The 15,652-nt window shown below is 36.6% G+C and overlaps 1 protein-coding gene across 2 annotated transcripts in view; it reads left to right on the top strand.

The window, feature by feature from the left end:
• The window catches only part of CNTN5 (contactin 5), a 229,500-nt gene extending 226,268 nt beyond the window's left edge, over window positions 1–3,232 (top strand). The window contains exon 20 of one of the 2 annotated variants that reach the window (XM_054055996.1): window positions 258–3,232. In XM_054055996.1, the coding sequence (XP_053911971.1) occupies window positions 258–361 (104 nt within the window). In that variant the 3' untranslated portion in view covers window positions 362–3,232. The remainder of the gene's footprint in view (window positions 1–257) is intronic. The other variant, XM_054055995.1, reaches the window with a different exon arrangement.
• Window positions 3,233–15,652: the final 12,420 nt, after the last annotated feature.

The raw sequence follows: 15,652 nt of genomic DNA, 5'->3' as shown, positions 1-15,652 counted from the left end.
TTCTGTTCATTTGTAGACTGAATATGAGGATTCAGCATGTGAGTTTCTATATATATCATCATAAAACACCCAACTTCCTCATGTTTGTGCAGGGAGCCTATTTTGCGACTGGAGTTCTCATAGGCTAATCCATTGCTTAAAGGTTAAGCTTTTGCTGAACATAATAGAATACAAATTTTGGGTCAAATTTAGTACCTAAAAGTGCTGAGAATTGCTTTCATTATTCATTCCTTAATTACTTTGCTTTCCATTTTCAGGAGGGAAAGTAACAAGTGCTCAATCCACCTTACATGTGTTATCCACTTCTTCATCCTCTGTAACATTGCTTTTGGCACTAATGTTTCCTTCAGCCTCATGGTGAAGACTGCAGACTTTGTTGTTGTTATTATTCAATTGCTCTAGCTTGATGACACCAAGAAATGGAGTTTTATGTCTGTGGAGAAACTGGAAACCCAAGCTAATGCTTAAAGACCCGTAGAAATGCCTGTGGTGCACTTAGAAGAGTGTTGGAGACACGGTCAATAATCCATCAGGTTTTTTTCCCTTAATTTTTTGTAAAAGTCCTCTGGGAAGGGGACACTTCTTGGCCCCCAAATATGCAGATTGTATGTAATAAACTTTTGTAATCAAACATAATTTCTGTCAAATGTACTTTACTTTTTTAATATGTTTGATTTTTGGTGACCTCGGTCATGTATCATTAGGTGTTTAAGCAGTGGTGTCTAGTATCGTACATCTGTTTAGTTTGGGAAAAAGATCCTTTTTTAAATAGAGGAAAATGGTTGATACAGCTTTGTTGAATACTTTTCTTACATTCCCTATGGCTGGCTGTTCCAACTAACAACAGAGGAAAATACAGTTTAGAAACACAGCCCACACAAAAGTACTGAGAATTTGTTCTGAAAATGTATGAAGATGTATTTAATTAGCAAAAAGAATGGTAAATACAATACTAGACAGAACATTCAGAAAGTGGCAAAATGCAGCAGAGTAGAAGCCATTTATTTGATTGCAAGCTAAACAGAAAATATTTAAACACAAACTTGAAACAACTTTTGTTGTCATCAGATACAACATAATTTAATGTCAAATGAATCAAATATTTATTTTCAATAGCAAATAAAAATAAATTCCTAATGCATATCACAATAAAAACTCCACTGGGTATTTAAACACAATACATTAGGCTGCTAAGTGCACAAATAAAGTAATGCAAGGAGATTAACTTACTTTTTCCAACCACTTCTCCGTTGTAATTTTTTTCCCTCTGGGTTTATTTTTAATAATATTCTGTACTTTTTGTATTTGGTAATAAATTTAAAGTATATATGAAAGCATATTATGGAGACAATATGAACAGTTTTTGGAATGTAATCATTTGTGTATAAACAGGCTCCAGGAGGATGTATCTTGGAGAATGCTGTGTTGGAAGAAAAAGTACTTGGATAAGTGCTACTAAGTGTCATTCCAGTTATTTAGCTAATTGGCTCTATTTCTATACCTCACTAGAGAGTACTTTTGTAGAGACTGTGTGCTATCAGTTTTAATCCACATTTTTTGCTGTACCAAACAATTTTTCACTCAATAGACAATCTGAACAAATTTTCTACACTGGAAGGCCTTCCTGCATATTGGCACCTGAATAAAAATTATCCCCAGTGTATATGATATACATCTTCATACAATTAGCGTGTATGTAGTTACGAAGGGAGATGTTTAACTACCAAGTGTCTAGGAATTACAGCTAGGATGAGCACTCCTTTGTCTAGGAAAAATCAAGTCAAAGGATTTAACAGGCAGCTCCTAATAGCATACTTCTTCTAGGTGTCTATCCCTCTGAAAGTTTTGATACAAATCTATTTTGGTTGATGGATTCTGGGTCTAAAATGCTATTGTTTTTCCAGCTAACTAGAAAAACAATACTTGACATTTAGCTAGTACACTCTTAACTGTGCCATTTCTTAGCAGCTTTAAATTAGTAGGCAAGAAGGTACAATGCAGTTTAAGTGCTCAATATGTAAAGAGCTGAGTGATGACTAATTTTTTTCTTTTATATATTTTATTAGTAAAATTTTTAGAGGTGGTTCAGCTCAAATCTTTAATACCCACCAATATTTGAAATAATTTTCTAAAAAAACCACTTTTAAATTTACTTAGTCACCATGCTGCTAGGAAAACAAAGGCAAGACAACTACCCAAACGTAGACTGTTGAGTAGATGCAGACAGAAGGTGGCCTTCTATATCTCTGCTTCTGGGAAAGTCTTTGAGATGAATGAAAGGAAGGCAGAGTTTACCTTGCTAATGGAGCAAATTCATAGAAAATAACAACCTGCTGAAGTCTGTAAAAACAGCAGCATTTCTACTGTGCAGAGAACTTGCATTAGTAAACCATCATTTTTCTAAAGGTTAAAGTAAACCAATATAAAGTATAAACCAAAAAGCAAAATGGCTATTTTATAAATTCTTTAAGCATAATTTCCTCTATTTTTTTGTACAGTTCCTTGCCAATGCAGTTTATTTCAGAGTATTTGAAAAGGTTACAGTCACTGCTGGTGGCATTTTGGTCAAAAAACTTTCCAAATACAATAAATGGCTATGCTTTATAAGAAGAATGAAAGTCTGGTGAAAAGGTAGAGCTACATCTAGTTATATCTCAATGTCTATTGTCAAGATACAGATAGAAATACCGAACATACCATCAGGTAATGTAGTCGTATTGCAGGGACAAAAAGGGGAATGTTTTATATTCAACATGAACAGAATATGTATTTTGCATCTTAAATATATTAATAAACATGGTTTAAATGTTTAAGTACCAATGTATTACCTATTCGTTACTTTGTAGAAAAAGATGTTTCCTTATCATGACATACTATTTTTCAGCTGCAGTGGAGAGCCCTTTTCTTTTTCATGTCAAAGATTGTAACAGTGCAGTCTAGCATCCCTGAGGAGACTGTATTTATATAATGTCACAAGAACTATTTGGAAAAAAAGAATTATGAAGAAACTTTGTTTTGCAGATCAAAATAAAGATATTGTCATGGCCCGTATCAAAATGTTAGATATATTGTATACAATCTGTATATATGCTATATATAATGGTATATACAATGTGGAAGACACAGTAATATAATAGTTCCTGTGTACTGTTCTTGTAACATTAGATCTTTTTAATAAATAATTCTCTTTTTATTGACTTTTATCTTATGTCCTGTCAGCTGCTGAATTGTATGGATAGAAGACAGAGTGACATAAACATTTGGGACTCAGAAATCGCTTTTTAATTACATGACTTTCAAAAAGAAAATTATGAATCTACAGTAGCAAACGTGGACAATGCAGTCATTAAAATCAAATAATTTTTTACTAACTTTCTAATTTCACTTATGTGTTTGTTTCCCTGTGTAGATATTACTTTCATAATTAAATAATTGAAAGGTGCAAGAATGTTGAAATTCTCAACATGAGGCTATACCTAACAAAAATTGCAAAACAAGTCCACAAATTAGCTTCAGAGATAAAAGCTCTCTGCATTTAGAAAAATAAAAAAGAAGAAGCTTGAAAAGAAGTGCTTTAATAAGGAAGCCACCAAAGGCAATGCTTTATCTATGGAAGTATTATATAGTTTCTGGGACCACTCTCACGTGTATAACATTCTTTCAGGTGTCGCTAATACCCCATGGCCATGCAGGTACAAATGCACAGCGTGGACATTTCATGTTCAGTTGAAAAGTTTAGTTGCTTTGCCTTACACTTGAAATACTCTGTGTGATAAATCACAACAACAAAAAAGCTTTCAAAAATATACATACCCTTTTAAGCCAAAAAATATTGTAACGGATGACCCCATTACAGCAAATATATTTTTTCATAGTTTTATTTGAGTTTTTAACAATGCCCAATCACTTCTTTATAAAATACCTACTTATAGGGGTAAATGACTTTGCAACAGACTATGAAGTCAAAGAGCCCATTTTGGAAACAAAAACAGATTGCCACAGTCGCTATGTGAATTGAAACTTCAGTTACAAAATGGGTATGGCTTAAATAGCATATTATATCAGGACTTCAATTAAAGTAGTTATGAATGTCATAGAAAACTGTAACGACCTGGTTTTGCTGACATGGAGAACTGTGCATATTGAAAATCCATACGCTTCAGAACTTCTACCAAACTGCAACCCACTCTTGCACTTTTATGACCGTCATCACAGTTCCTCTGAAGATGAAAGACAATTTCTTTCTTAATTACTTTCTATGCTTCTGAGCAAAACTTTGTCAAGGATAAGGGAAAATTAACAGCATTTTATTACAACAGGTTAGTTGACTCCAGCAATTACAGACAGCCTCCCTAAGCATGCTTACACACAAACTGCTTCCAAAAGTACACTCCCTGAGTTTGCTCTAAGACTTTTCTCTTAATTCCAGTAAAGACAGACCTGAGTACTGACTTTACCTTTATTGTGGTTCATCTTGTTAATACTTTAAACAAGATAATGATAGTGTATATATGTTAAAGACTCACAAGCCTAGAAGAAAAATCTATGCCAAATTGTATACTAGCAATTTCAATGGTCATGTTACTTATTAGAGGGGTCAGCTGCTTAAGCAAACACAGAATCTCAGATGTGCAGCTACTCTTCCTTCCTGTGCTCCCCTTCTACTATTAACTGAGCACCCCAGTTTGTATTAGAAACCTATCTAGTCACCAGAAGAATCATAGAATCATAGAATCATAGAATCATAGAATTACAGAATGGTTTGGGTTGCAAGAGACCTTAAAGCCCATCCTGGCCTTGAATGCTTCCAGAGGGGGAGTATCCACAGTTTCCCTGGGCGACATGTTCCAGTGCTTCACTACCCTCATTGTGAATAATTTCTTCCTAATGTCTAGTCTAAATCTTCTCCCTTCCTATTTAAAGCCATTACCCCTCCTCCTATGACTACATACCATTGTAAAAAGTCCTTCTCCAGCTTTCTTGTAGCCCCCTTCAGGTACTGGAAGGTCACTATAAGGTCTCCCTGGGGACTTCTCCAGGTTGAATAACCCAAACTCTCTCAGCCTGTCCTCATAGCAGAGGTGCTCCACCCATCTGATCATCTCCATGGCCCTCCTCTGGACTTGTTCCAACAGTTCCATATCCTTCTTATGCTGAGGATTCCAGAACTGGACACAATACTCCAGGTAGGGTCTCACAGAAATGGTGTAAAAGGGGAGAATTGCCTCAAGAAATCTGTGGTGCCTCTTGGTTCATCTTTATTATGATGAAATAGATATGTCTGGCTAGAGAAGAATATCCTCCTTTTTGGTATGGGTTTGGGTTTTTTTTCCTACTTTTAAACTCAAACTCATCAATTCAAAGAAACACAGAATAAAAATGTACGAGCCTTCCTGAAAGAAACAGTTACCAAGACAAATTGCAAAGGCAGATAGGTGTTAATCACTATAAATAAAGATACGATGTGATTGAGAGCAGCCCTGCAGAGAAGGACTTGTGGGTACTGAGTGGGGAAACTCGACATGAGCCACCAATCTGTGCTCACAGCCCAGAAGGCCAACCACATCCTGGGCTGCATCAAAAGAAGCGTGGCCAGTGGGGTGAGGGAAGTGATTCTGCCCCTCTGTTCCTCTCTTGTGAGACCTCATCTGCAGTGTTGTGTCCAGTTCTGGAGTCCTCAGTGGAAGAAGGATATGAAACTGTTGGAACAGGTCTAGAGGAGGGCTACATAATCAGAGGGCTGGAGCACCTCCTATACAAGGATGAGCTGAGAAAGTTCTGCTTGTTCAGCCTGGAAAAGAGAAGGCCCCAAGGAGGCCATATAGTGACCTTCCAGTACCCGAAGGGGGCCTACAAGAAAGCCGGGAAGAGACTGTTCACAAAGTGATAGGACTAAGGGCAATGGTTATAAACTCGAGAGGGGCAGATTTAGACTAGACATAAGGCAGAATTTCTTCATGATGAGAGTGGTGAGGCAATGGAAAAGGTTGCCCAGGGAAGTTGTGGATGTCTGCTCCCTGGAGATCTTCAAGGCCAGATTGGATGGGGCCTTGGGCAGCCTGATCTAATGGGACGTGTCCCTGCCCATGGCAGGGGAGATTGGAACTAGATGATCTTTAAGGTCCCTTCTGACCCAAACTATTCTATGATTCTATATTAAAATATTCTGATTTTCACAAAGAAAATTAAATGGGAAAATGCATCAACTTTCTTTCAGTAAGAGAAAATGGGAACAAAATTACACTGAAAGTATCTGAAGCATATCTGGGTCAAACCTTTAACAAGCAGAATATTATTCTAAGCTATATTGCTCTGATAGCTGGCTGAACAAGCATTTCCATTTCATAAAGACACTATCTCTTTTCTTTTACAAAAAGGACTTTTTAAGACAATATAATAAACCAAGACAGTCCTGATGTTCCTTTTTACCTTCACCATGTGGAGTTAGAAAAGAAGCCTCAATTCAATTGCTTAGTTTAGCGTAAGTAAACCCCTTATTTCTGAGTAATAAATAAGTTCCAAAGCATCATTATTTTGGAGAGAGTCATTCCAGGCTATGACAACATTTAATCTGTATGTTTCTCCAAATTAGGAAGTTTCACATGTGCTTTAGATGAAAACACCTAATGCCCACTCTGCCGTGACCACTAGACTATATTACACAGCCTGTCAGATGATCAGTAGAAGTAATACATATGCCTTTTAGCTCTTCTCCAACATGGAGAAGACTCAAAAGCAAATTGTTGATGTTTCCTAGTTATGCTACATTTATTTTAGGTCCTATTAGGGAAAAATATATCAATCAAAGTAGCATTTCCCCCTGCCCGACAAGTCACTGAGCAGTCCTTTCTTCCTAATCCTGCTTTGTCCTGCAACAAAGTGCAGAAGAATATGTGTGCATATGGAGTGGAAGATGAAGAGAGAAAAAAGGAGGAGGGAATCCACAAGCACAGCTACCCACAGGGATGACCTGGAGCTCATCCAGCCTCTTGACTTAGCAGTGTTTGCTTTCCAACAAGTCATGTGGGTGGGTAAGCCTTTTCCCTTCCAAACATACAAGTGAGGAGAATTTTTCCCCATCTGAGAATGATTGCATTAGGTTATTCAAAAAACTAAATTAGGTTTCCAAACTGTTGGATTGCCAACTGTCAACACTTTCTGACTTTCTCGGGGTAATAGGACTTCATCCCACAGCTTTTGAATGAGGAGTGAAAGGAATTTCATCACTGCAAATTTGTCATTAAATAAAGCGTTTGATTATTGAGAGTACCTACAAAAGGTACTCAGTCTTTAATGCTCCTCACAGAAGCTTTGGCCCTTAAATACAGGAGATAAATTTTGCAGGTTTCTGACAATATATTATTGCAGTATGATAAACAGGCTTGCAGTGATAAAAAACCTTATCACATTTTTGGATCATAAATGTCTTAAATATTACTAGATCTCTGCAAGTTCAGTTTGCAGAACAGTGAAGTCTTTTCTTTTGGATAGTTTTTTTATTATACCTGAACATTTTTGAAAGTTTTTGATTTACTAAGAGCTATGAGACTGCAAGTCCTTCAGCACAAGACATCTGCAACACCTTAAACCTTGGTATCCGAGCATATTGCCAAACATTCTCTATTTGCTCAAGGCATGGCTACTTCCACAACCCTTCCCTCCACCACGAAATATTTACCTTCATGAAAAACACTGGTGGGGAATTTCTGTTCTTAAATGATATGTTAAAAATCTAAGAAGTTAAGAAAAATATGAGACTAATAAGCCCCCAAAGCCAGTAGAGCTTCTTGTATAGACCAGCAAACAAGCCAAATCACATAACCTTCTGCATCCAGATGATGTGGGGAGGTGGGAGATCTGTCCCTCTGCATCCTCACCTTAATTTGTTGAATGTCGTTACAGTAGGATCTGTAGTACCATAACAACTTTCACAGGGCTCTTGGCAAGATGCTATAGAGGAGGAAAAGGGAGAGACAAAGTTTCTGTCAGTTTTGTGGTTGTTGCTGCCAGTTTTACAGAGCACAGAAGTATGAGGAGAGATATCTGGCCACCTTATATCTTCTTTGGATACTTAGATCTCACCGCATAGGTAATTAAATGACAGATAATGTTGAACTGCTCCAGAAGGCCTGTACAAAACTAAGCGAGTGAGGAAAAATTTAGCAAACATGTTAGTCCAATAAATGTGAGGTGAAGCAAATCTAAACTATGCTTACTTCATGTCGAGCCTAAAACTGAGAGGCAAGACTCAGGAAAGTGGACTTGGATTTATCTCAGAAGGAGTCAGAAACCTATCCCTCACCATGTATCAGCTGTTAAAATGCAGTAAATATTGGGTATCATGAGGAAGTTATTGAGAACAAGATGAAACAAAGTTTTTCTTCAACAAAAACCTTTGGCTTTATAAAGTACTGGTACTGCGTTCATTTGAGGTCTCCACATTTCAAAAAGGACATAACAGAGATATCGAAGAGAAAGACAACTAAAATGATCAAGAGTAACATCTAGAACATCTGCCTCCTGGAGAAAGGCTAGAAGGACCAGGACTACTCAATTTAGATACAAACGGGCAACAGATAAAAAGATATCACACCTCAACTTTCTCTCCTATTGTTCTCTCATGTGCAATGGACAAAGCACTCCAAAGGTCTGTGGAAATTAAAGATCCTGCTTTATCTGTCCGATGAATACTGAACTACTCGCAAGCTCCATTATGAAAGGATGCTCTTTCAGAACACCCTCTGTTCCCAGGCACAGAGCAATCAAATCTACTCCCAGACATGTAACAGAAGTCAGAAAGAAAAGGATTTGAGATCTGTGAAATCCTCAGCGGAGTCGTTAAACCATTTGTGGTAGATAGAAGTAAAAATACACAGGGACACAGATAAATATGCATGGGAAACTTGTGAATGTATCCAGGATAATGATAGCACCTCTCTCACATGGCTATAATATGTAAGAGATGAAACTGGATCTCCAGAATCAAAGTCTAGAACAGTAATCTACCACTAATTGTTTTCAAATCTTTATTGTTATTGTTTTAATTATTACTGTTTAGGTTGCAACCTCGTGGCAGTGCTTGTAGGCCATCTTTTGTTACTTGTTAATAACTAATAAACTAAAGACTGCGAAAGAATGAACACAAAACTCTACTAAGGATCTTCCTGTCCCTGCATCCTCTCCTAAGCTAGACATAGAGCCGAGAAGACTTTATGAAAGACAGCAGAGCAAAAGAAAATATCTGTTCTTACCCTTTGATGAGTAACAACATCATGTTTGCTGCCAGACTGTCAGAGAATGGGGGAAGATGGAGATGCAGCATTTTTACTTCCTTTTTTATGCTGAATACACTAAGTGGGATGATTTTGGCATAATGCAGAAAAGATGCCTGATTGATGTAGGTTATAATTTTAAAACTTAGTTTCCTGCTTCTGAGTACACGTACTCACTAATTAACTTGAACAGCAGTTTATAAGACTGGGTTTGACTCTGCCCATTTAATGAACAAAATCCAATCAACCACCCTGTTAGCGTAAATGGAAAATACATGTCTGCAAGAATGATAAATAACTGATTGCCATAGTGATTAGCATAACGTGCCTCCTGGGAAGCTATTTGGCATTCAGCTCTCACTAGCACTTTTAAGAATTGATACAAGTCTTGGTGTGCTTTGCATTGGACTTGCAGCTTATTTAAATAAGAAGACATCTTTCTAGATCTGATGACTGATATTTTCATTTTAAATTTTTACGTATCTGTTTATAAGAAAATGAATCATATTTTTCAAAATGTTGTGAATGTTTTCACATAAATGTATGTTTGGTTTATTCCATTTAAAAAAATAAATTATTTTTAGTGTCCCAGATGCTTCAGCCATTATAGCTGAGCTAAACCAGCCTCAGTAAAGCTGTTGCTGACTCACAGTTAAGCAATCTAGTGACTTTGGAGACCGTGTGCTCTACTCCGGAAGTTTTTAGAGCTGTTGTAGACTTCAGCCTACTGGGCTGTAGAGATAGCCAGAAGTTAAATACATCAGATGATCCCCTGGATTAAAAAAATGATGATATTTTGAATATACCTGAGGTAATCTGAAATGCTAATAACAGAGCACAGAATATCTACATTTGAAAAATGGGCAATTCAGCTAGTCATTTTAGTTCCTAAGCTTCAGTTCCAATTAGGACCGTGCTTTAGTATATTGGTTCATATTAGCTTCTTCACTATTGGACAAAATACCCATAAGATAAAAGAATAAATCTAGGAGTCTTTGCAGGAGGCTGCCCTGCCTTTCACTGAATTGGCTGAACTGTGGGCAAAACTCCTTCTGAACTGCAGAATCTCAGGTCGCCGTCTCAGACTGGGTCAACAGAGAGCTATATTAAGTGTTTGTTCCATTTTGCATCTATATGTGTTCACTTTAGTGCAAAAGAGTTGAGTTGCAAAGAAATTCTATTTAAATTCTGCAAGTTAAAGTGAAAATCTTGAATTAATTGATTAGGAAAAAGCAAGCAACTCATATATTCAACTTACCCTGTAAATTTAAAGGAGGCACAGCTTCCAGAGAAGCACAGTGAAAGCCAGGAGGGAGATAAATAATCCCTCAAGATAGTATAGATGCAGAAGAGTTAAAAAAATTAGTGTTTGAACTCTACCCTGAGCTCCTAAGGACAAGTACTGAGCAATCATTCCTGTGAAGCACTCTATATAAATATAAAACCCACTTTCTCAACAGCAGCACCTAAATATAAATGCTAATTGTCAATTCAAGGAACACAGATAGGAAGCTGGGATCTCACTGATCACAAATATGGTGGAAATAAGAGTAAGAAATTAATACAGGTGCCTTAAAAAAAAAATCACTTTTCCAAAGCATACAATTACAAATCTCTGAAATCATGTAATGCTAGCTGAAAAAGAAGTTCCAGGAAAGAAGAGTTTAACTTAGATTTCCTATCTGGTGAATTTAAAATATTTCTTGGCCATACTTCCATTATTAAATATTAACGGAAGACACGCAGAATTCCTACAGGATACTGCCTGGCCACTTTCCTGCCCTTGTTCCCTGTACATCTCATTCTAAATTGTTGACCATAGAAAGGAATCATCAATAAAACGCTCCCTCTTTCCCTGGTGTCTTCCATGCTTTAAGAGTAAGCAGTTCTTCACTCACCAGTAATTCTGCACTGTCTGAAGGCAAAACCCAGACCATCATTCTGACCCTCAACAACAGCACCAAACTGAGAAACCACTGAGGAGCAGCTTCTTCCATTTTACCTGTATAGATCCTTTATAACCTTGCATAACCTCCTCTGGGAATAAAAATGTTCACTTCACTTCACACTGTGGAGGTAGCCTTCAAAGGCTTGAGAATGCGAATTCTGAAGGGTTAGAGCAGCCTTCCAGTGCTTAGTAGGGGCCTGCAGGGAAGCTGGGCAGGGGTTCTTTACCAGGTAGTTTGGTGATAGGATGAGAGGTAACAGTTTTAAGTTGAAAAAGGGGAGATTTTGGTATTAGGAAGAGCATTTTTATTGTGAGGGTGGTGACGCACTAGAACAGGTTGTTCAGAGAAGGTACGGATGCTTCATCCCTGGAAGTATTAAAGACCAGTCTGGATGGGGCTTTAAGAAACTTCCTCTGGAAGGTGTTCCTGCCCAAGGCATGAGTGTTGGAACTAGGTGATCTTTAAATCCCATTCCAGCCCAACTTTTCTTTGCATTTGAAATGTTAGTATATTTTAAAGAGCTGAAACTATAAAGCCTTTATTTCAGGTTTGAGTTTAAAATTTATTTTAAAAATTTATTCATTCACCTAAATGACACTTTTTGACTTGAACACTTGTAAGGAACTCAGCAGAAGCAGAGATGGAAAAGAGTTAATTATACATGGATAGTGGAAAAATCTCCCTGTGAGATAGTTACATTAAAGGGAAAAGCAAGTACAGCAAAGTGAAAGCTGTGAAAAAGGATATATACCAGATCATCCCTTCTGATAATGAAATCAATTTGTCACAAAACAGTCTTCCGAACTGACCTTCCCATACCAGTAAATATTTGAAATTATGCTAAAAAATAAATAAAGTGTATTATAACTTCACATAAAGCTGACAGTCTGATGCCAGTGCAGATATGTATTAAACCAAATGAACTGAAAAGAGAATAAATGCAAAGCACAAAGTCCAAAGTTCAAAAAAATTTCATCTTCCATTACAAAAAAAAAGAAAGACCACTTTTCTTCAGAATTTCTGAAAATATTTTATGCAGTTTCCTAATTATTTGGCATGTTTCAGGTCAAACAAATTTTCCAAAGTTAAGTTACAGAATAGATTCTGTAACTATACTTGTGGCCTCTTCTGTCCTTAGCTTGCATGAACCTGTAGCTTTTATAGCACTCATCAACTGAAACATTAAGTTGAAGTAATTTCTTTGCTCCAGTAGTCAGTAATAATGTCAGCATGTCTTGCATCTCCAGACTGATGCTTCTATTTTGTTCTCAAGTTCAAATTGGGCATATTTGCCATTGTATTTTTCAGTTAAGATCTAGATATATTTCTGGATTTTTCCATTCAATGTTTTAGTCTCTATATTTCAGCCCAAGGGTTCCCTCATATATTACACTAGCAAAGAAGAGTTTAAAACTTTTTTTCCTGTGATGCACTGGTTTTATATACAACTCACATGCATTGTCCAAAAGTCATGCAAGTATGTGCATGTGCCTGTTTTACGTAAATAAATAGTAGTTGACATTGTCATTAGAGTTTCTTAACTCTTCTTGAATACCTTTAAAACAATGTTACTTAATGCATGGTGTTACAGTGTCTAATTAAGCAAGAAGTGACTAGGATAGATGGTGACCTTTTCCAAGTGATTTCCATACATAACATGCTGCATGAAGTGCAAAACTACAGCTCCTGAATGAAGCCAATCAAAAAGAAAGACTGTTCTCTTTTATACTAGCATTCAAGAGTGCTGTGCAAATGACTAGGATCTTTAAGGCAAAATCATCGTGTGTGACATTTCATTTTCATAACCTTTTCATTCCATGAAAGTATATTTTTAATGGTATAATCCTTGTAAAATATTAATGATGTTGCTGAATGCGGTGATATTTATAAGCCAATATACTCAGCATCTGTTATAAGAATACCTATTATAATTGCACTCCAGGTATAGAAAGACAATTCTACCAGAAAGCAAAATATTCAAAAAATTGTGTAAAATAAGCTGTGATTTCTGTGTCACTGCATTCTGTTATTAACTTGAAAAATAGCTCTACTTCAAAGGAAGTGTCAATGAGGTCTGTAAAATGTTCAAGTAAGGCCCGATTCTAAGTAACAATTAACCAATTTTAGGCAGACATTTTTTTTATACAGAAGACAATTTTAAATTAGCTGTCTTATAGTTAGAGCATCTTTCACACTGAAATTGCAAAGATCCTAAGTATATATCTTATAATTAGGTGCAAAGACTTCTGATGCATAGGTAACAGCAAAGAGATTTCTAGCATATAAAATCAGCTCAAGAGGAAATTTTCCAATTTTCCATACCAGGGTAAAGTTCATTTCCATTTAATAAAAATATTCATCTTATTTCCTTATTATTTGAGTTCTACTGCTTTGTTTTATTGCAGGGATGTTTAAGAGAGGGAAAGGAGTTTCCTGGTATGATGTGAAAAAAATATTCTGCTCAAGGTAGAAGCCTGGAAATCCAACACACAGGAATTTAGATTAGACATTAGGAAGAAATTCTTTGTGGTGAGACATTGGCACAGGTTGCCCAGGGAAGCTGTGGATGCCCCATCCCTGGAGGCTTTCAGGACCAGGTTGGATGGGGCCTTGGGCAGCCTGGTCTAATGGGACATGTTCCTGCCCATGGCAGGGGGGTTGGAACTGGATGATCTTTAAGGGCCTTTCCAACACAAACCATTCTATGATTCTACGATTTATTTTCTGGCATTTTTATGCCTTTCCACTTCTCCATTAAACAAGTACCTTTCTCTAACATTAAATTCTAGCAACACACAGAGAAGATATGGAGTGTAGAAATTATATTTACAGTACAAAGCACATGAGATTGTAAATTTGTGAAAGACTATGAGAAATCCATGCTGGGTTGTCCTTGGCTGGTTTAGCTCTCTATTTTTAAATGAGTATCACAAGAAGAACTTACTTCTTCCTCTTGAGTGAAGTGACCAGCTCAATGCTGAGAGTCAGATTCAGCTGCTTCTATATAAATACTATTGAAGTAATATTTCCCACACACAAGGGCAGAGGATGAGTGAAGGAAATATTCCAAGTGGTCACAGAAAACTGTAAAACCACTCCTCCAGAATTCTGTCATGAAAATTGGGGAAAAATGTAGCATCTGATTTGGGAATAAGTCAAAAAGGATTATAGCATAGTCTGTGTAAAAGACAGGTATTTTACCTCATAAGGCTCTAAGATATTAGCATCACAATCCATTCTTATGAATCCCAGAGACAGAACTGAATGATTAAATAATGGTCCTCTTAAAAATATGTAACGCATAGTTTTCTGTGTACCACTTTTGCAAGAGGGAGTATTTCATTTCTAATGCAGTTTGAGAGGTTTAGAAGTATAATGTATATTTATTCATTCCCACAAGTATTGCTGAGCTGTTAATATTCACCACAGAACCTGATGCTCATCAGATCTCAGTTGCCTTGAAATGAGTCATGCCAGACTCATGCTGTTTAATTTAGAAGTGCAGTCGCTTTCATTTCTGCTGCAATTACTTTTCTTCCAAAGTTAAAATATTTTAGTTAAATTTAGTACAAAGACACTTTTTTTCAAAAACATAACTCTTTAAAAATTATAGTTAAGTCAATTCACAGCTCAAAGTAAACTAGATTCAATAATGATCCTATTTTAATATTAAATCGTATTCCAGACTCCTGATGTAATGAAACAGAAAGATGTATTGTGGTCCTTAAGAAAATCATTGGCAAAATGTAGTAGGTTTAGACCAAGACAAGGTGACAGTAGTGACTGAATGAGCAGAAAGAGCTGTGAGAGGCAACAACTCAATTAAAATGATTGGTTTTTTTCAAAATGGAAAGACGACAGGGGACAAATGAGCAAGCTAACAGATGACCTGTTCATTCAACTTAAAATCTTTATAAATTGCAAGAGAACATTAAGATCATTTTGTCCTTTCACATCAAAGTTGTCACTAATGTGGAAAAGAAGCTTGCTCTGTTTCAATTATAATACCAGCAGCAGGTTGCTAAGACCTTTGTGCTTAGCAGTGTTTTTCCAAGAGGTGTCCTTCATTATGTAGTAGAATAGCTTCCTGCATAATTAAACTATGCCTTCGGAAGATGACTTCTACTCTCCTCTCCACTATCAGGTAATTCACCCAAGTGCTTGTGTATTTTTTAGGGGTTTGGCTTTGGAGCTATGGCACAGTTATATCAGACAATATAGGCTTTACCATGAGACACTGCCCGAGAAAGTAGGATGCTGCCATTCACCCTGACATGGGTGGTAAATGAATATAAAGACCTACTGGAAATGTATTGTATTGATTTTCCCTCCCCTCAAACAGACTTTCTCATTCTTGTGTTTCCATCCATTGCTTGTGAACTTCCTCATCTTTAGGAAGTTGACAAATTCACATCTTAAGGCTATATAATT

The sequence above is a fragment of the Cuculus canorus genome, chromosome 1 (assembly GCF_017976375.1).
Source record: "Cuculus canorus isolate bCucCan1 chromosome 1, bCucCan1.pri, whole genome shotgun sequence".
Classification (NCBI taxonomy): Eukaryota; Metazoa; Chordata; class Aves; order Cuculiformes; family Cuculidae; genus Cuculus; species Cuculus canorus.
Note: the sequence above shows the minus strand (reverse complement) of the source record. Positions and strands in the feature narration are given on the sequence as shown.